The 22,150-nt window shown below is 40.3% G+C and overlaps 2 protein-coding genes across 3 annotated transcripts in view; one reads left to right on the top strand and one right to left on the bottom strand.

Annotated features, from left to right (window-relative positions):
* Positions 1-18,402, bottom strand: part of LOC124723191 (protein unc-50 homolog A) — a 92,243-nt gene extending 73,841 nt beyond the window's left edge. Inside the window, exons 1-2 of the mRNA XM_047248381.1 lie at positions 17,872-18,402; positions 17,616-17,767 (exon numbers count right to left, since the gene is read on the bottom strand). Of these exons, the coding sequence (XP_047104337.1) occupies positions 17,616-17,767; positions 17,872-17,978 (259 nt within the window). The 5' untranslated portion in view covers positions 17,979-18,402. The remainder of the gene's footprint in view (positions 1-17,615; positions 17,768-17,871) is intronic.
* Positions 18,403-18,435: 33 nt separating this feature from the next.
* LOC124723192 (ER membrane protein complex subunit 7 homolog) overlaps positions 18,436-22,150 on the top strand; it is an 81,808-nt gene continuing 78,093 nt past the window's right edge. The window contains exon 1 of one of the 2 annotated variants that reach the window (XM_047248383.1): positions 18,436-18,737. In XM_047248383.1, coding sequence (XP_047104339.1) covers positions 18,535-18,737 — 203 coding nt within the window. In that variant the 5' untranslated portion in view covers positions 18,436-18,534. The remainder of the gene's footprint in view (positions 18,738-22,150) is intronic. The other variant, XM_047248382.1, reaches the window with a different exon arrangement.

Below are 22,150 nucleotides of genomic sequence, written 5' to 3' on the forward strand. Positions count from 1 at the left end.
GGGAGTTGATCAATCAGTGCAGCCAACGGGTTCAGGGGTATTGCACCATCTGGAGGAAGATATACATTGCAGACAGTTATTTCCTGCGTCATCCTTATCCTGACAGCCACAGCTTCAAGAGGGGTTTGAAGGGGCACAGGTTCACTGCATACTGAGTTCAGGACATAGACGCAAACTCCACCTGACACACTATTGTAGTTGCTATGGTTCCTGCAATATCCCTTATAGCCACGGAGGGCAGGATCCCGCATTGCCAGGAACTAGGTTTCCTAGAGGGCAACGCAGAAAGCAGGTGTAAAGCTTAACAGTTGCCGTAGCTCAGCCAGGTGGTGGAAAAAACCGCCACAATTCCACTGGAGGATGACTTTATCATGAGGCTGGGAAGGCATGAAGGGCACAAGGAGGCAGGTTATGTCTCAGGGTCACCTGCTGCCTCCAACTGAGTATTTGTAGGCATTTCTATGGTGGATGAGGCATCAGTGAGATCCAGGTCCACACGGGACGCTAAGATCTCCACTGCATCCTCAGATACGGAATTGATAGGGAGTGGTGGTGGTGTTAGGGCCGCCAGAGGGTCCTGTTTCTTAGCAGACTTCATTGTTTGCTTGCTCTCTCGCTTCTCTTGCTGGGAAGATTTCTCCAAAGCAGCTTCAGCCATTGAGGAAGACCATGAAGCTCTTTGTCCAACAGCTTTTGGCTCCTTGAGCCACTGGCAAGTGTCCGCTGTGGCATTAGTGGATACCTTGGAAGAGAGGACCCCAAGGGATCCCTTCCGCACGAGAGGAGCCGGAGGTGGCTGTTGCTTGTCCAGCAGGGGGGAGGGGACTGATGTCCCATGTGTTTTGGGGGGGGGGGGGGGGCCTTGCTCCTGAAGTACGTGCTCTGGAAGCAACGGAGGAAGATTTGCCCCCTACCACCAAGGAGGTGTATGTATTCTGGTGGCCTGGAGGGTCCACTGTTTGTGGCACAGAGTGAGGAGCCACTGGCACTTCGGATGGCGATGGTGATGTAGCTGCAGTGTATGTCGACGTCAACCGAATAGGCTGTAATCTTTCAAATTTACGTTTAGCTTCTGTGTAAATCAACCTCTCCAGGGTCTTGTGCTCCATAATTTTCCGTTCCTTTTGGATTACTGAGCAGTCTGGCGAGCAAGGGGAGTGGTGCATCTCCACAGCTGATGCAAGTGGGAGGTGGCGCACATGGAGTATCTTGGTGCAGTGGACATCCGCTGTCTCGACATGTGTCACTGGAAGTGCAGTGGGAAGAATGTGCCCAAACTTCCAGCACTTAAAGCACCGCATACGGGGCAGGACGTATGGTTTAACGTCACAACAGTAAACCATCACCTTGACTTTTCAGGCAATGAATTACCCTCAAAGCCCAAGATGAAGGCACCGGTAGCAACCCTGTTGTCTTTGGGTCCCCTGTATACACGACAGAAGAAACGAACACCCAGCCGTTCTAAATTGACGCATAGCTTATCGTCAGACTGCAACAGGAGGTCACAATGGAAAATAATCCCCTGGACTATGTTGAGGCTTTTATGGGGAATGATGGAAACAGGAATATCACCCAGCTTGTCACAGGCGAGTAATGCTCGGGATTGGACTGGGGATGCTGTCTGAATCAAGACTGCGCTGTTTCGCATCTTGGACAGTGCCATCACTTCTCCAAATTTATCCTCAAGGTGTTCAACGAAAAATTGAGGCTTTGTCGGTAGAAAAGAGTTCCCATCGGTTCTGCTACAGACTAAAAACTGAGGCTAATATGGCTCTCTCCGTTCTGTAACTGTACGTTCCTCCCATGATGTAGCAAGGGAGGTAAACGATTTAGGGTCATACCTGCCGGCATTGTACTCTATCTTGCCCTTCTTAGAGACTGCTGGCACAGTACGGTTACAAGCAAGGGATGACTTAGTCCATTTCATTGTGAGTCATCCGCCCGGTCAGGGGCTCTCCCCAAAGGCACCACCCAGCCACAGCAAAGGCCAACTGTCATGATGCCTGTTGCTGGGAGTGCTGATGCCCCAGGAAGACGAGCATCTACTCAGCAACAACAGTGAGATCCCTGTGTTGTCAGGGGTAGCACCAAATGGGTACATGATGGCCCCACCACAATGGACTGGCTACTGTGCTGGATATTGGATGCAGAGAAATTCAATATTGTCATAGGGGTGAAAGAGGACAGGAGACAATGGAAGAAGATGACATACCCTGGAAAGTATCCTTGCTCAAACAGCTGAATCGCAGGTGAAGATGCAAAGCCATGACAAGAGATTCAGGAAATCAAATCTAAGGGCACTTGTGCACCATGTAAGGCATCCTTCCCCATAAGGCCCGCACTTCTGTACAGTTTTGAAAGTGGCAGGTCAAACCATAGAATGGGACCTGAGCTCATAGAGCTGAAAACTGTGAGATTTCTTTTAGTTGCCTCTTACTACAGGCAGGATTACCTTGAGCCTCTTCTACCCCCTGGACCCCCAGGGGGTAAATTTCGGAGGCTGTGGTGGAATGGTATGGTCATGTTTTTCACGGAGGGGGCTTGCAGCCCTTATTGTTTTGTGTGGCACTATCACAGCACAGGCCTACATTGATGTTTTAAGCACTTTCTTGGTTCCCACTGTTTAAGAGAAATTTGAGGATGGCGATTGCACCTTTCAACATGATCGAGCACCTGTTCATAACGCACAGCCTTTGGCCGAGTGATTACACGATGATAATATCCCTGTAATGGACTAGCCTGCACAGAGTCCTCACCTGAATCCTATAGAACACCTTTGGGCTGTTTTGGAATGCTGACTTCGTGCCAGGCCTCATCGAGCGACATCGATATCTCTCCACAGTGCAGCACTCCGTGAAGAATGGGCTGCCATTCCCCATGCAACCTTCTAGCATATGACTGAATGTATGCCTGCGAGAGTGGAAGCTGTTGTCAAGGCTAAGGGTAGGCCAACACCATATAGAATTCCAGCATTACCGATGGAGGGCACCATGAACTTTTAAATTATTTTCAGCCAGGTGTCCGGATACTTTTGATCACATAGCACAGTTTACATCTATCATAAAGTGTCAACCAGTTCAGTTCTTTCAGCATCTCCCATGGGTCAAACAAACTTGTGACCATTATTACCACCCTTCTTCGTATCCCTTCAATATCCCCTTTTAGTCCTATTTGGTACAGGTTCCAGTCACTTCAGCTGTACTCTAGAATGGGTCACCCAACTGTGTTGTACGAGTCCCTTTTGTAGAGTGATTGCATTTCCCTAGTATTCTACAAGTGAATCAAAATCTGCCACCATCTTTACCTGTCAGTGAGGCTATGTGTACATACAGTCTCATATCCCTACAAATGTGAATACTGTTAGCTGCAACACGCAGAAGACATGCTTTGCTGGTGCTGCATATTTTAGTGATTGTGACAGAGATAAACTCATGCTGCAGTGCTCTTCTTTGGCATGAAGGTGTAGAAGTGTGTATAGAAATAGCTAAGTGAAAAATCCATGCAATACGAACGTTGATCTATACATAAAAGATGACTTCCAAATTTTTCTTTAAGTGAGACTGTGTATAAAATATTCGTATGCCGATTTCAAGTCCTAGATTCAAATATTTTACTGTTCGCGTTGCTTCTGTATAATCTTTCATTGCTTGTATCAATACCTGTTCGTACTGTGATATATTGTGAAATTTCAAACATTTGGGAGTACGGTTACCATCAATTGTAGGCTTAAGCTTAATTGTGCTCTTTAAAATTTTTTTACTTATTTCTGAGAATTTTTGGACACTTACAAAACAATATTTTCATAATTTACTGGTACGAGTGTTTTGGATACGTAACTACTTGCATACCAAATCAGTATTTGTGGTTCACAGTTAGTGCCAAAGAGCACATCATCCCTGAATTTCATTGTCTATGAACGCACATAAACATACGCTTTTGAGAATTTTCAGAAGCTACCACTGTCCTTTGCATAATCTACAAGTAATAGGCAGTGATTTAATTACTGTAGCAGATATTCTAACTAACATATTGTGTAACATTTAGTTTTCCGTTAAAGAGGAGAAGCCCTATACATTATCTACATTAATAGTCAATTTACTCTGGTTTTGAGTTAACTAACAACTGTAATTAACCTCAAAGCATTTTAGGAAACTAATAATTTTTACCACAGGCTTTTGTGTTGGCTTAAGAAAAATCTCGTTTTGTGTATTTGCTCCAATTCTTATAGGGAATTAGCAACTTTTTAGCTAAATAGATTAAAAGATAATCAAAGCAGGCTTAATTTAAAATTATTTGTTCACTGCCCTGTAATTCAGCACGTCAGCTAAAATGCAGTCCCACTGTAAATGCTGTTCTCGAACATGGGATGAGACGCTTGACATTCGTAAGCAGCTGGAAATCACCCTGACTATTGCCAAACGATTGGCAGCTGGTGCAAATCAGTATGTTGGAAGAGCTCCTGAGAGTTGCGTAGCTGTGACACCAGTACCAGAGATATCTTGTCCTGTGGATCCTTTCTCCTCTGCAAAAAGTACAGAATCTGTCATTACTTGTCCACTTGACTGTGAGGGGTGTGTCAATGGTAGATCCAGGTATCCTGCACAGAGTGGATGGGGACCAGAGAGGACCCAGGGTGTTGTACCAATCCCCCTAAGTTTGAGGTGCTGTGTTTCACTGAAAATGAAACTGAGCCAGTGGCACTCACTTCACCTGTTTTGGGCAAACCTGTTTTGTTCAGCATGAAGAGGAGGCAAACACAAAATGGTAGGGGCCTGTTAACCATCAGCAGTTCAAATGTACAACAAATGATGGTACCCCTTCGGAAATGGAGCAAAGGGCACGAGAGGACACCAGATGCACTAACAAGGGGAGGCCGCCAATTGTGGAACTCAGATTCGATTCATACTGCGCATAATAAAAGCTCATGGCCAGAGGTGTAATGTGCATGTTGGTGAAGGCAGATCGCTCTCCAATTGTACCGCCTCCATTTTTCCGTTTGTTTAACAGGGTGTACCAAAGCTGTCCCGTCCGCACTGATTTTCGACGATGTTATAAGTTGCGCTAGGGACCGCATCTACCTTCTTTCGAAGTTAGCAGGCAACTACGCTGTTATGGGGCGGCTCGTTTCGGCCCATTCAACATCTGTCCTTCAAGTGTAACGAGCGAGTAACGGAGTTTATACTTCATACCTGCCACAGCAAGTTTGTGTTCGTGGGGTCTCTATTCTAATTCGAACGATTGACTTACGCTATACGTATTCGTTTCTACGTCTTCCGTTAACTATACGTGGTTAACGTTATGAAGACAATTAATAACATTTGTGAAATACAACTTTGTTTGCGGAAAACATAATGATGTTCGAAGTCGCCAGTTTTTCCACGACAAACGACTTTCAACAACTTATTATATGCATAGTTGCAACTGATTGCCGGGTTACAAAAAACAAATGCTAAAAAAAAAATTGCATGGAGCGAGATTCGATCCGGCGACCTTCGGATTACAAACCCGCGCGCTTACCGCTGCACCACCATGCTGTGGAAAATTAGTAATCGTAGAGGGTATTTCACCGCAACGGTTTCTTTTAACTGTCGATTTTCTCGACAACGGCTGAGAAGTGCATCTTGGTGCTTTGCCACATTACACCTCTGGCCATGAGCTTTTATTATGCGCAGTATGAATCGAATCTGAATTTCACAATTGGCGGCCTCCCCTTGTAAGTGTGTATGCCTGGGATTCTCATTCAACACGTTAAAGAGGCTATTGCAGCAGCCACTGAGGAAACAGGGTGCAATCAACTGCAGATAGTGGCACACGTTGGAAGAAATGATGCTTGTCATCTGGGCTCAGTTGTTCCAGTGAATGGCAGAGGTTGAGATGACCAGCCATGTGCATGGAGTTTCAATGAAGTTTACGATTTGCAGCACTGCCCCCAGAACTCATCATGGCCCTTTGGTTCTTAGTCGAGTGGAAGTACTGAACCAGAGATTACGAAGGTTCTGTGACAAGCTAGGCTGCAACTTCCTGCACTTGTACCATAAGAGTTGGGAACTGTAGGGACCACCTAAGTGGGTCACGTGTGCACTACACATCAGAGGTTGCCTCAGGTAGCTGACAGTGTGTGGGGTGCACGCAAGGTGTTTTTTGATTAGGCATCTCTCCATTCAAGTCAGATAATGATAGCTGTAGGAAATCTACAAGTATCAGTATAAGATCGAAGTAAATGCCTCCCACATGTGAAAGTACTAAAATTCTAATGGTTAACTGCCGAAGCATTTGCAACAAAGTGCCAGAATTTGAAGTGCTTCTGAAAAGCAGTGAAGCTCACTTAATGATAGGTACAGAAAACTGGTTGAAACCTGAAATTGATAGCAGAGAGATTTTTGTAGAAAATCTGTGAGTATATCGAAAGGATAGGCAAATGGGAAATGCAAGTGGTGTATTTGTCGCAGTAGACAAGAAACTCTAATCCACCGAGATAGAAATTAAAGCTGCACGTGAGGCTGGTTGGGCAAGACTCAGTATCAGAGGTGGACATAAAATGAAAATTGGATCCTTCTCTCACCCACCAGCCTGATCTCCTGATGTAACCGAAAACTTTAGAGAAAATCTCAGTTCACTTGCACTTAAGTTCTCCAATTATTATTATTACTGTTATTATTTACATTTTATGGCCTTCATTGTACCACCCTAGCCAACTTTATACAAAGAATTTTTCAGTTTCCTGTCAGCCCAGTACTTCTTCATTCTCTCGGATCTCATCCTTCTTTCTTCAGTGGAAATCACTCTTCCTATTGTCTGTTTGTTGATTCTCGTTTGCAGTCTGGTTTGTTTGTCTGTGAGTTTCCCAATTTTGTCAGTTTTGTTTCTTAGATCTTCCAATGTAATCTCTAGCTCATCCATATCTTCCGTGATTTCTGTAATCCACTTAATGTTGCACTTACTATTCTACAATTTTTTCTATTACTCTCCTGATGTTCCTGGCATTCTGATTAGATGTCTGAAAAATGAAATTCGTTTCTTCCTGATTGTACTCATTACCGGTTCTATTTCCTTGTAGACTGTTTCATTTGTAGCTACTCTCCAGTGTCCATCTATCTGGTACGATTTGTTGATGCACGTTCTGATGATTCTTCTCTCTATTTTGAGTATTTTTGTCTATTTGTGTGGTGTTAGTTGTTTTGAAGATGGTTTCACTTGCGTATGTTATTTCTGGTTGAGTGGCTGTTTTGTAGTGTTTTAATTTTGTTGCTATTGACAGGCTCTTTTTGTTGTAGGTGTTCTTGGTGATACATTGTGCTCTAGTCAATTTGTTTATTCTTTTATGCCATGATGGCTTTTCATTGAGGTTATATGTTATGATTTCTCCCAGATATTTAAATTTATCTACAATTTTGATTTCTTGGTTTCCTATGGCAATTTTGTTTATGAGTGGTGGGTCAGTTAACATGATGACTGTTTTTTTTTTTTTTTTTTTTTTTAAGGATATTCCAAGACCAATTTTCTGTCCTGCTTCCTGTAGTGAGATAACTTCTTGTTTGGTTTCCTGAATACTGTTGGACAAGAGAGCAAGGTCATCAGCAAATCCTAGACAATTTAAACTTATATTGTCTTTGTGTGTTCCAGTTTGGATGTTCTTTGAGTTAGTCTTGTACCATTTCCTCATTATGTATTCTAAAGCACAGTTGAACAGCAGGGGTGCCAAGCAATCTCCTTGTCTTAAACCTGTTTTTATGATGAATGACTCAGAGAGTTGCCCCCTGAACTTGACTTTTGATACAGTGTTGGTTAAGGTGAGTTCTATCAATTTGATTAATTTCGTATGGAGCCCAAAATTTCTTAAGATTTTTAACATTGAAGGTCTATGGATACAGTCTTATGCTTTTTTAAAGTCCACAGAGGTTATTACAAGAGGTTTATTTTGTTTCTTGTAATATGCTATGGCTAATTTTAAAGTGATTATCCGCTCTGCACAGCTTCTCCAAGGTTTGAAGCCTCCTTGGTGTTCACCTAATTCTTCCTCTAGTTGCTCTTTGATCCTCTTGTATAGGAGTCTGGAGAAAATCTGGTATGTGCAGTCTAAGAGAGAGATACCTCTGTAATTATCTGGGCTGCTTTTATCTCCTTTTTTGTGGAGTGGTTGGATTATGGCTGTGGTCCAATGTTAGGGAAACTTTTCTGTTAGCCAGATTTTTGTTAGGGCTATGTGTAAGAATGTTCGAACTGTATCACTGGAATATTTCCACATTTCTGCAAAAACTTGGTCTTCTCCGCATGCCTTATACTTTTCATCTCTCAGAGAGCCATTTCCACCTCTTGGATTGTTAGAGAATTCATGAGATCAGGTGGAGTCTTGGTGTGTGTGTGTGTGTGTGTGTGTGTGTGTGTGTGTGTGTGTGTTAATTGCTAAAAGTTCCTAGAGTTCTTCACAATTCAATAGTTTACTAAATGCTTTTGCTATGATTTCGGCATTTTCCTTGTCATTATGTGCCATTTTTCCATCTTCCCTTTTCGCCAACTGTACTGCAACCATTGGAGACTTTAATCATCCTGCAATTGATTGGGAAAATTACAGTTTTATTAGTGGTGGTTATGATAGGACATTACTAAATGCCTTCTCTGAAAACTAAATAGAACATATAGTTGGGAACCCCACTCATGAAGAAAATATATTGAATCTAATTGTAACAAATAGACCTGACCTCTTTGAGGACATCCACATTGAAACTGGTATCAGTGAACATGATGCGGTTGTGGCAACCATAATTACCAAAGTACAAAGGACAATTAAACAAGCAGAAAGATGCATTCTTACAGTAAACTAAATACAAAAATCAGTAGTGTCATATCTCAATGGGAACTCAAAACTTTCAGCACACACCAGGAGCATGCAAAAGAAATATTGCTCAAGTTTAATGGATAGATATGTACCCATAATGCAGTTCATAATGGGAGGGAAGCTCCGTGGTATACAGTCACTGAAAAGAAACTTGTAAAAAAAACAGATTACTGCATAACAGGTGTAAAACCAAGCATAGGGCTATAGAGAGAGAGGTGCTGAATGAAACATGTTTGGACATCAAGAGAACAATGTGTGATGCCTTCAATGGCTACCATAGCAGAATATTGTCAAACAATATTTCACGAAACCCAAAGAAATTCTGGCAGTACGTAAAGGCTGTAGCGGCACCAAAGTTAGTGTCCAGACCCTAGCAAATGAGACAGGAACCGAAACTGAGGGTAGCAAAGTAAAAGCTGAAATGCGTAATTCCATTTTCAAATGTTCCTTTACACTGGAAAACCCAGGAGAATTTCCCCAATTTAATCCTCATACCACTGAAAAGATGAATGAAACAAGAACTAGTGTCAGTGGTGTTGAGAAACAGATGAAACCATTTACTTTGGAGAATACTGTGGTTCACACAGTCAAATGCCTTCATCAAGTCACAGAAAATACCAACTGGTGCTATTTTATTGTTTAATGCTTGTAATACTTTGTGAGCGAATAGGGAAATGGCATTCTTGGTAATGCAACTCTTGTCCAAACAAAACTGTGGTTTGCTGAGGATGTTATTGTTGCTTAGAGGTGATACTACTCTAGAACAAATTACCACCTCAAAAATTATGGAAAATGATAGCAGCAGTGAGACAAGTCAGTAGTTACTGACATCTCTCCTATCACCTTTCTTAAATACAGGTTTGACAATGGCATATTTCTGCCTTTCTGGAAAACTGCCTTTAGTTAGTCATTTACTATACATTTCAGATAAGACTGGGCTTATTATATGGGAACAAATTGAAAACATAATCAAAACATATTAGCTTTTACTTAGAGCAAATTTATAATTTTCTTATGTTCAGAAGGAGAAGTCGGTGATACGTCCATATGATTGAATTTTATGAAAATTACTTTTTCAACATACTGTTGTGAATTTACTCTTGAACTGTTTGTCCCTATACTTTCTACTATATTTAAGAAATGATTACCAAATATATTTGTTACCTTTGACTCATCATTTATAGCCCTTCCATTTTAGTTCACTAGTGATGTTATCCTGTTCTGTGGCTGGTTGTCCTGTCTCTCATTTCACTACATTCCATGTAGCGCTAAGTCTGTTGTCTGAATTACTATATTTCTGACACTGTGTGCAACTGTTGCAGAATCTCTATTGTTCTTGCCAACAGATACACTTCCCTCTTCTTTTCGCAAGACACTTTAATCCCTCTAGTGGTCCATTGTTTTTTAAATATCTGTTTATTGCCCTTTCTGGTTAGCTTCTGATTAGCTTTAAATAATAGTAAGAATGTATCATGGAATATATTAAATTTTATGTTAGTGTCTGGGTCATTATAAATTTTTACCCACGCCATCTCCTGTAAACTATTCTTAAAACATTAGCCCTGGAGTCATTAATTGTTCTTACTGATTTCCAATGAGGCTTATCCTAACTGTAAGGTACTATGTTATTTATCCCAACTGTCCATCATCAGAGACAGTATATGTTACTGGATAAACAGCATTTTCTTTCTCTGAGTTTCACCAAAGAAATCATCAATTAGGGGCCTAGTGCCTTTATCCACTGTATTGGAAAGTCAGTTACCGAGATCAAATTGTAGGATGCAAATAAGGTTACTAAATCATTTTTCCTATCAGAATCCTTTAAAAAATCTACTATGAAGTCACAACAGATTATCAACTGCATGCTGCTGTCTAACAGATAGCAAAGTAAGGAATCCAGATTGCTCAAACAGATCTGTATAAAGTTACAATTAACAACTAACTAATTTCCAGTATTAATTCACAAGTACACATATCTATGTGCTGATCATTACAAAATCTACTTGTCTCAAGGTTTTTGTACTTGTGTTCTGTTACGCTCCTCCTCTTCCCATATTAGTTCTGCACAAACTGCTTGAGTGTATATTTTATTTGTAAAATATCTAACCCTGTGGTTAAGTGACACTCAGATGCGTAGAGGATGTCTGTCTTTTCAGAGCTCTCTAAATTTTTCAAACAGACAAGAAGCTCTTCTACCTTACGGCTTTCCTGAGCGTTCTTAGGCATTTAGTGGGGCTCCTCTGTTATTTTGACTACTTTTAATTCGGGGTGCCTCAATCCCAATTCTAATCTAAAAAGATATTTCCCTGACACCACTAATCAAAAGGATCGTGCTTTGTGTGACACTGATCCCCTGTACAATACCTGCCAGAAACTTAGCCAACCTGCATTTCCCTCTCCAGTTCAGGTATAGGCCATATCTAGTATAACACCATCTCCCAATTGTAGAACAGGCACTGCACCCACATGTGATTTCATTTCAGTCAGCAGCAGCTTACTTAACTCCGTGTTCACATGGCTCACAGCCATGTTAACCCAGGGCTGGTCATGGTGCTGAAAGACCTCCATAAAACCCACACCTGTGAGAGTAGTTGCTACTCCAATTTCACCCAGGCCACACCTAATGCTGTTATTACTGTCCTTAGCTGTTCTCCGCTCCACCTATTACAAAAATCTAATCCTCTTTGCCAAAATCCTTGCACAAATTCCCTGTCCTCTATCACCTGGCTAAGGCATTTGGCTTCACAATATTTGTGACCTGGCACCCTGTTCCTAATCTGTCCTGTACCGTCTGGCCTAACCCCTCCCTTGGCTAATACCTAGCAGCAGGACTCTCTTCTTCCTACTCTCTTTTTGTACTGCCCATAGGAAAATTAAAAGAGACCTTTGAAGAAAAGAGTAAGATCTTTGTGAATATCAGGAACTCTGATGGGAAACCAGTACTAAGCAAAGAGGAGAAAGCTGAGAGGTGGAGGGGTATATAGAAGGACAAGGAAACGAATCTGAAGGCAATATTATACAAAGGGGAGTGGAATATAACAATGAGATGGGAGATGTAACACTGCAAGAAGACTTTGACAAAGCACTGAAAGATCTAAGTGAAGAGAGTGCCCCTGGAGTAGACAACATTCAGTCAGAACTAATGATAGCCGTGGGGGAGCCAGTCATGTCAAAAATTTCTACCTGGTGTGCAAGATGGACGAGACAGGAAAAGTATCCACAGGCTTCAAAAAGCATGTAATAATTCCAATTCCAAAGAAATCAGGTGCCAACAGGTGTGAAAATTGTCAAACTATTACTTTAATTATTCATAGTTGAGGAGACATGTAGGAACATGTGAGGCAGTACTGACCCTCCAACTTTTCACCCATTCCATACCAAGAAGTCCCTTCTACATAGTCTAAGCACCCGTGGCCATCAAATCTGTAGTGACAATCGGTCCCTCTCAAAATATACCGAGGGTCTCACTGAGGCCTTCACAGACCGTAATTATCCTCCCAACCTCATACAAAAACAGATATCCTGCACCTCATCTCTTCATTCACCCACCACGCCATAAAGTCCAGACGTCTGGCCACAGAGGAGCATTCCCCTGTGACTCAGTACCACCCAGGACTGGAGCAACTGAATCATATTCTCTGCCAGGGTTTCAACCACCTCTCATCGTGTCCTGAAATGAGGAGTATCCTACCCACTATCCTTCCCACCAATACTACAGTGGTATTCTTCGCCCACCAAATCTACACAATCTCCTTGCCCAACCCCAAGCAACCCTTGCTCCCAACACCTTGCTTGATGGCTCATATATCTGTAATAGATCCAGATGCAAGACCTATCCCATACATCTTCCTACCACCACCTATTCCAGTCTGGTCAGAAGTATCATCTATCCCATCAAAGGCAGGTTGAAATGGCTCTGAGCACTATGGGACTTAACTTCTCAGGTCATCAGTCCCCTAGAACTTAGAACTACTTAAACCTAACTAACCTAAGGACGTCACACACATCCATGCCCGAGGTAGGATTCGAACCTGCGACCATAGAGGTCGCGTGGTTCCAGACTGTAGCGCCTAGAACCACTCGGCCACCCCAGCCTGCTCAAAGGCAGGGCTACCTGTGAAACCAAACATGTTATCTACAAGCTAAGCTGCAACCACTGTGCTGTATTCCATGTGGGCATAACAACGAAGAAGCTGTCTGTCCGCATGAATGGCCATTGATAAATTGTAGCAAAGACACAGTTGGAACATCCCACTGCTAAGCATGCTGCCCAACACAACATTCTTCATTTCCATGACTATTTCACAGCCTGTGCCAACTGGATCCTTCCCACCAACACCAGCTTTTCTAAACTGCATCCACTGTAAAAGATAGTGTGATTCTGAGTGCAACACATTTGGCTGTCAAGAAAGCAATGCGTGAAGCCTTTAATAACTACCACAGCAGAACATTGTCACATTATATTTCACAAAACTCAATGAAATTCTGGTAGTATGTAAAGGCTATTAGTGGCACCAAAGTCATTGTCCAGTCCCTAGCAGATGAGACAGGAACTGAAACGGAGTAGTGAAGTAAAAGCTGAAATGCTTCACTCCATTTTCAAATGTTCCTTTATAAAGGAAAACCCAGGTGACTTGCCCCCGTTTAATCCCTGTGCCACTGAAAAGATGAGTGAAATCAGTATGAGTGTCAGTAGTGTCAAGAAACAGCTGAAATCATTAAAACTGAACAAAGCTTCAGGGCCCAATAGAATCCCTATCAAATTCTATACCCAATTTGCAGCTGAGTTAGCCCTCTTCTAACTATAATTTATCATAGATACCTCAAACAAAATATTGTGCCCAGTAGTTGGAAGAAAGCACAGGTCACACCCGTCTATAAGAACGGTAGTGGAAGTGATCATGAAACTGCTATCTAATGTCCCTGACATCAATTTATTGCAGAATTTTGGAATACATTCTGAGCTCAGACATAATGAGGTATCTTGAACAGAATGACCTCCTCAATGCCAACCAGCACACATTCCGAAAGCATCGATCATGTGAAACCCAACTCAGTCTTTTCTCACATGGATCAAGGAAGTCAGGCAGATGCAGTATTTTTTGGTTTCCGAAATGAATTTGACTAAGAACCACACCTACGCTTATTGTCAAAAGGTCGATTATATGGTGTATCAAGTGAAATTTGTGACTGGATTGAGGACATTTTGGTAGGGAGGACAAAGCATGTTATCTTGAATGGAGAGTCACCATCAGATGAAGAAGTAACTTTGCAAGTGTCCCAGGAAAATGTGTTGGGACCTCTGCTGTTCACGCTCTAAAATAATGGCCTTGCAGACAATATCAGTATTAATTTCTGACTTCTTGCAGATGATACAGTTATCTATAACTAAGTACTGTATGAAAGAACATGCTAAACATTCAATCAAATCTTGACAAGATTTCAAAGTGGTACAAAGGTTGCCAACTTGCTTTAAATATCCAGTACTGTAAAACTGTTCACTTAACAAAAAATTCTATTCTATAATATCAATGAGTCACAGTTGCAATCAGCCAATCATACAAATACCTGGTTGTACCACTTTGTAGGGATATGAAACAGAATGATCACATAGGCCTTGTTGCGTGTAAAGTAAGTGGTAGACTTGAGTTCATTGGTAGAATACTGGGAAACACAATCAATCTACAAATAAGATTGCTTATGAATCACTTGTGGGACCCACTCTATAATATTGCTCAAATGTGTGGCACTCTGATCAAATAGGACTAATGGAGGTTATTGAATGTATACAGAGAAGGGCAGAACAAATTGTCACAGGTGAGAGAGTGTCACAGAGATGCTGAAGAAACTAAACTGGTAGACTCTTGAAGACAAACATAAACTATTGCAAGAAAGTCTACTAACAAAGTTTCAAAAACCAGATTTAAATGATGGCTCTAGAACTATACTACAAGCCCCTACATATCTCTCATATGAGGATCGTCAGCAAGATTCCAATAATTACAGCATGCACAGAGGCATTCAATCATTCTTCCTGCAGTCCATATGTCAATGAAATGGGAAGGAACTGGTACAACAGGACATACCCTTGCCATGCACTTCATGGTGGTCTGCAGAGTATGGCTGTAGATGTACAAAAAATTTAAGTTAATGCAAATGAGTAGAAAAAATACTCCCATTATGTTCGAATACAGCATTAGTAATGTGCTGTCTGATTCAGTCACATTGATTAAATATCTAGAGGTAACAGTGCGAAGCAATATGAAATGGAATGAGCACGTAAGGATGGTAGTAGGGAAGGCGAATAGTCCATTTTGGTTAATTGGAAGAGTTTCAGACAGGTGTTGCGCATCTACGGAGGTTGAGCTCACACAGAACATTTGTGCAATAGATTCTTCAGTACTACTTTTGTGTTTGGGAGACACACCAAGTCAGATTAAAGGAAGACATTAACACAATTAAAATGAACACTGCCAAATTTGTTACCAGTATGTTCAATCAAAATGCAAGTGTTATGGAGATGCTCCATGAATGCAAATGGGAATCCCTGGAGGGAAGACAACTTTTTTTTCCCCCATGAAAAACTATTGAGAAAATTAAGAGAACCAGCACTGGAATTAGACTGCACAACAATTCTGCTGAGGCCAAGGTACACTTTGTTTAAGGACCATGAAGATGAAATACCAGAAATTAGGGATCCTACAGAGGCATACAGACAGTCACTTTTCCCTCATTTGTGAATAGAACAAGAAAGGAAATGTCTAGTAGTGATACAAGGTACCCTCCACCTTGAACCATGTGGTGCCTTGTGGAGTATGTATGTAGGTGGTGATGAGGGAATTATATTAGGGAATGAGACACTAAATGTAGTACACAGGTTTTGCTACTTGGGCAGGAAAATAATTGATGATGGCTAAATTAGAGAGGATGTAAAATGAAGGGTGGCTATTGCAAGAAAAGCATTTCTCAGTAAGAGAAATTTTTTAACATCTAATGTAAGCATTAGGAAGTCTTTCTGGAGGTATTTGTCTGGAGTGTAGCCATGTACTGAAGTGAAACATGGTCAGTGAGCAGTTCAGATAAGAAGAGAATAGAAGGAACTGATATGTGGTGCTACAGAAGAAGGCTGAAGATTAGATCGACAGATCGTGTGACTTATCAGGAAGTACCGAATAGAATTAGACACGTAGGGGGAAAGAAGGGGCTGGTTGACAGGACACACTATGAGATATCAAGGAATCATCAATTTAGTGTTGGAGGGAAGTGTGGGGCATAAAAATAAAGGGAAACGAGGAGTCATGGACAGTCAGCGGGTGCAAATGGATGTCAGCTGCAGTAGTTATTCAGAGGTAAAGCTTGCCCTAGATAGTGTGGAAAGTTGCATCAAACTAGTCTTTGGACTGAAGAGCATAACAGCAACATTACCCGTTGGAACATAGGTTGCGATGATCTGTAGCATAGCCTGAGGCATAATAGTGTTTGCGATCTGCATCTCTGTATATTGATATGCAGATCACAAAAACAATATCATTTTGTAGTACGTAATGATTATATTGAAGTAGAAGTTATTAATAACTTGATAATATTTCAAACTTTATGATAAAATTTCGTTCTGCAGTTACTCCATATTTTTTCTTTATTTGTAGAACCTCATAAGTAAGATATTCTGTTGATACTCTTAACCAACAGAGCCAAGCGTAATGCAACATATTTTCAAATCTAACCCACAAAAGACTACTGGAACTAAAATGTTTTGGAGCCTGTTCCATAAAGTCTTTTCATTTCAACTAGAAATGGCACTGTACAAGTGTTACACAATTGCTGACATTGCATTTTGGTCTTTTACACTTTTATACCTTTAATGAAAGTTTTTGATTCAACAGCTGCTTAAATTTGATGAAGTATACTTAATGAATAGACAGTTATACACTTGTTCTGTTTAAGAAGTAATATTTCACTCCATGTTGCACAATAGTTATGTGATTACTGTTTTATGGTATTAAATGACAATGAAATCAGTGCCCTTAGTTGAAACAGAGACGAGAGCTGTTAAAATCTATTACAAAGTAACAAAGTCTGAAACAAAACTGTATCAATAAAATCGAATTTAACAAACAATAACATTGGGAGATACACATAAGACCATCCAATAAATGCAGATAAACACAACACAATCACTTGATAAAATCAAGTATAAAATACCAGTTCAGATGCATTTTCAATGGGCCAGATTACTGTGGCAAGGTGACTACTTAGAAATGATAGGTGATGAAGCAACTCTGCGACATACACAAATTGCACATCCAATATGTTGGGAAGCAGCCCTGACTCCTTACAAAATCTTAAAACATGAACCACATTCGCCTAATTGGCCATGGGCAGGTCTTGTGGAAAACCAACGTATTATGTGCATTTAAAATCTTTCACAAAAGGTGCTTCCAGCTGCAGCTATCTAGAATGCTACATTCGTCAAGTGCACACAATCTGATAATTTCCTTTTACTACACACACTGAACAGTTAACAGCAAAATCAATTAGCCCTAAAAGTTCACATACCAACGAAATACAAAACAAATCTTCAGTTTAATGAAACACTAATTTGCCATATTTTCAATTCCATTAACATACACACCTCACAGAGAAATGATAGCGCTGTTAAATGTCCCTCTTCAAATATTTTTCCCTCGATCAAAATTTTACTACTCAACCTGAATAACAATATACTATCCGTTTGCACATTTTTAGACACAAGGCGTTCACTAGTCATATAGACACTTACGTTTTCGGTAGTGAAAATTCCTATAAACTCGTTGGGGCGAAACGAATAGGTATATCATCTGCCATGCTGCGAACTCGAAGTCCATCTGATGGAACTTCACGAGTCTCCTTAGGTATTTGTATCGTTTCGCTGCAGCACTCATACAGTCCAATCTGAAACAACGCGAAAAAAACGTCGAAATGTTTTTACAATATAGGTGTCAACAGACACGACACACTTTGTAGCTCATTTTTACATCTTCTGGAAGTTGACATACCTATATCCCACTGGTACGGGCAATGGTGAGCCTGGCCTAATATTATTGCTTAACGAAGAAGAGCTTCTGCTGGGCAAAGGAGAAGACTGATATCTATTGCCCGGCATGATATGAAACTTCACCTCTGATGTTACATTTACACAAACTGACGAACATCAGAGGAGTGATTTGAACTACGTTTTTATTTTGACATGAGGATACCACGAACGTAAAATTTCTTCAAATATGTGTATGAAATATGGGAAAGGAACATTAATAGCTAAATCGTTCCACAGCCAAAGAGACAAACGTCTCATTCCACCACAACATCAACACATCCTCAAACGTCACTCAAATTGCGTACCTCAATCTTCATCTGTTTCTGCGTTCTCTTTAAGTAAACGATATAGTTACCTCTGTTACCTTCACTTTAGTCGCAGTTATTGGAGTGGCATTATATGCTTGCTAAACGTTTTGAACGAAACAGTTTTGTAAACATAAACATAAATATTTATCACGCGTTCTACATTACTTGTGTTTCTGTTTACTTATTGAAACTACACACATCTTCGACACAATGTGAAGATCTTTGGTCTGTGTCTATTCTTCACGAGAGAAGTGTATCTTGCAGACGATAGGGTCTGGGATTATGGTGTGTGCTGTGTGGAATGCTGAGTTGACGAAATGTATTGTGATATAGTAGTACTTATTTTTTTAATAAATGTGATTGGGAGGTCGTTTTCACACATAAGTGCCGATTCGAATTCGTTATCAGAACTGTATGATATAGAAGGGAAAATATATCCCCCTGAGGCACAAGTGTTGAGTAACTGGCAGGTTGTAACTAAAGTGCTTGTTAATGGTGGTGAGTTTATAGGCTTTTTGAAGTAAGTGGTCAACGAAAGAATCGTTTTTAATGGTTGTAGAATTAACGTTATACAATTAATTCTATATTTAAGTATAATTTCGTATATATCTTAGTATCTACTCCTCTCACGCCTTTGAATGTGAGAATGTCCTCATTTGACAGTGTCGCAATATTTGCTCTGCAGTAAATATCAGTGTTTATTTTGTAAATTTACAATAATTACGCTGTTAACTACAGTGGAATATTGGCGTCAAAATATGCCATTTCGTCTTTGTCAAAGTGGTTAAGGCTTCTATAGAAGAATCTGTCATATCCTAATTTGTTGCCGCAGGATTGGATCCCGTCACACCATGACAGGGAATAACTTGCGAGTGTGATATTAACAAAAAGCTCGATCGTTACGTAAATATTAGATAGCTACAATGATTATATGTTAACACTCAAATGTAACTTCCCTCATGACCTGTGAGAAATGTTTGAGGACTGCTATGGCTTATGGCTTCCATTTGAGGATCACATCTCTTTGCTTCCCGACCTTGCCTACATTTAATAGTGAAGCAACTTCACTAAGTTACATAATGTTTAAGTCAGATGTTGTCTACATTGCTGATATACTTTCCAAAATGTTCCCACATGAGGTTTTTTATTTTCTATTTTTTATGGTTTAATAGTTGAAAATGAAGAGGAAAATCGGCAGTTTGCATAGAGTAGCCAACTTATACAACTCATTCATTCTACATTGTCATATAAGTATATATTGTGGCTCTTGTGGTGTTGAAGCTGCAGTTGAGTCATTGTGATAAAGTGAAGGACACTCTGAATATGTCCAGACAGAAGGAATGTTGGCAACTCTTTCTAATGGAAGTGGCAGTGTGTATGGTTTAAAATGTGTGAAATAGTGTAGCCAGTTGATTTGTTATACCCTTTTGACTCATTCTGTAGAAAAAAACATTGATGTCACTCATTTGCATTGTAATGCAATGTCTGTGTTAGGTTTGAAGGTAATGATAAGGTTGTGAGCTACTGAAAAAGAAGGTGTAACATTTTGGATGACTGACTGATCTGGTCTTATGACATTAGACAACATTGCCCTGCTATGCTGGTACTTTACACAGTGGAAAGCTAAAACTGTCATATTGGTGGATGACATGCAGCTGTACAGTATGGTAAAGTAGTAGTCCTTTCAGGTCTCCAAGTGGAAAACACTTAGGGGGAAGTATATAAACAAATCTGACAAGTCAGTGTGTGTAGTATTAGATTCATTAAAAGCTGAGAAAATTTAGAAGTGTGGATGTAGTGGGAACTGGTGATGTGAGGTGGCAGGAAGAATAAAATTTGTGGTCTTGTAAGTTAATAGGGTTGTCACAAAATTAAATAGGGATAATGCATCACTAGTTCTAATAAAGAAGAATACAATAGGAATGTGGTAAATTGCTATGAACAACATAGGTCAACACATTAGAGCCATGATAGATACAAAGCTAACATCCTTTGGGGGACTGCATTTCAGTCTTACAAAAATGAAGAGCATAAGGGATGAGATGGGCTGAGAGAAATGAATGAGAGGAGCAGTCACCTAGTAGAATTTTGAGTGGAATGCAGTTCAGTCATTGCCAATATTTGGTGTAGAAATAGTGACATATATATATAAAGTATGGGGAAAAGTGGAAGAAATTACAAAAAGGTTGCACCTGAACAACTTGAAGCAACCATAGCTTGCTGAGACTGTTAAAGAGGGCATTAGGCTACAACTGATTGAAATAAGTGGAAGCGTTACCGTAGATGATGAATGAGTAACTTTTAGAGATGAAATAGTGGAGTCTGCAGGTAAATAACAAGGCCCAATATGAATTCTTGGATAACAGACTCACTGAATTTAATTTATGAAAGAAGATAAAAAGAGAAGAGGAAATAGACAAAAATAATACAGATGTGTAAAAAAGATTGGCAGGAAGTGCAGAATTGCTCTGCAGAAATGGCCAGAGGAGAAATGCAAAGCTTGCATATATATGAAGAATGTAAAAGCTGCATTTAAGAAAACTGAAGAAACCTTTGGAGAAATCTGGGGCAACTGTATGAACATAAGGTGCTCAGACTGAAAGTCACTACTAAGTAAAGAAGTGAAGGCTGGCGAGATATATAGAAGGGGTTTACAAAGTAAGTAAACTTGAATGAAATATTATGAAAAGCTGAGGAAAAATATGAGATGGGAAATGTGATACTATGAGAACAACTTGACAGAGCATTGAAAAAGTTGAAACAAGGCACCTGTAGCACTTCATCAGCATCAGCACCACACTTTCCTCCACTGACTCCTACCGCAGTGCAGCAGCACTGCTCAGCAATTGCTGGAGTACTGGTTTTTGTATGTTTTACTCTCGCTGTTAGTACGCATTGGTAAAACAAAAGTTGCACTAGACTAATGTGGGACCACTCTGTTGAATGGGCATGTAAAATTCTGCTTTAAAAATAATTTTTAGAATCAAAGTAACACTGTCTGCCAACATTGTCTGCAGCTAATGGTGTAGTGGTTAGCATTGCTGTCTCTGGATCATGGGGTCCTGAGTTCAATTCACAGCCTGGTTGAAGACTGGGGGTTTGTGTTGTCCTCATTATTTCATCATCATCACTCGTGACAATGGCTCGATTGAACTGTGTAAAAAATTGGGCTGTGTAAAAATTGGGACCTTGTAAAAGCGCTGATGACATGCACAGTTGAGTGCCCCACAAACCAATCATCATCATCATACATGATGTGATAAACATCATCTTGCATAATAGGATTGACAGCCTATGGCAGTTTTTTTGAAAATGGTTTCGTCATTCACAAGAAAGCTCATAAAAATCCAGTTTTCATAAAATACTTCACCAACTTACAGCCATACTGTTACCTTGCTACTTAAGGATGTACTACAGATCAATGTGTCACAATTAAGGTTTCATATTTAAGTGCTTCAACTTCCCATAACTCACAGCCAGTCAGTTCCAACCTAACTTGGATTTCTTACTATACTATGTATCAGTCTGCCACCGCCTGCAATGTTAATAAAGTAAATAAAAATTGTTTGCATTATGTCCTGTTTCTAGTCATATGATGTCAAAACATTATTACATTGTGGGTCAGAGTTTGCATCTAATATTGAAATCTTCAATCTATTCATCAAAACTATTCTCAGGTATCCTAAGTGAAGTTTTCAGATCCTTAGATGGAGAAAGTATGGAGGGAATAAATCTGGTAGTGATGTTATGCATGTGCGAGTTTCCATTAGATACGGGAACCTAGCCTGATGGTGTGAGGCACCATTTCAATGAAGGATGTGGATTTTCTGTTCTACCATTTAGTGGCCATGTGCACAAATCTTGGATTTAAAAAATCCCAGTGATGATGTTTCACATGACACTTTCTTTTCCATGTCACGTGGCCAAGATTAG

This window comes from Schistocerca piceifrons, chromosome X, assembly GCF_021461385.2.
Source record: "Schistocerca piceifrons isolate TAMUIC-IGC-003096 chromosome X, iqSchPice1.1, whole genome shotgun sequence".
Lineage (NCBI taxonomy): Eukaryota > Metazoa > Arthropoda > Insecta > Orthoptera > Acrididae > Schistocerca > Schistocerca piceifrons.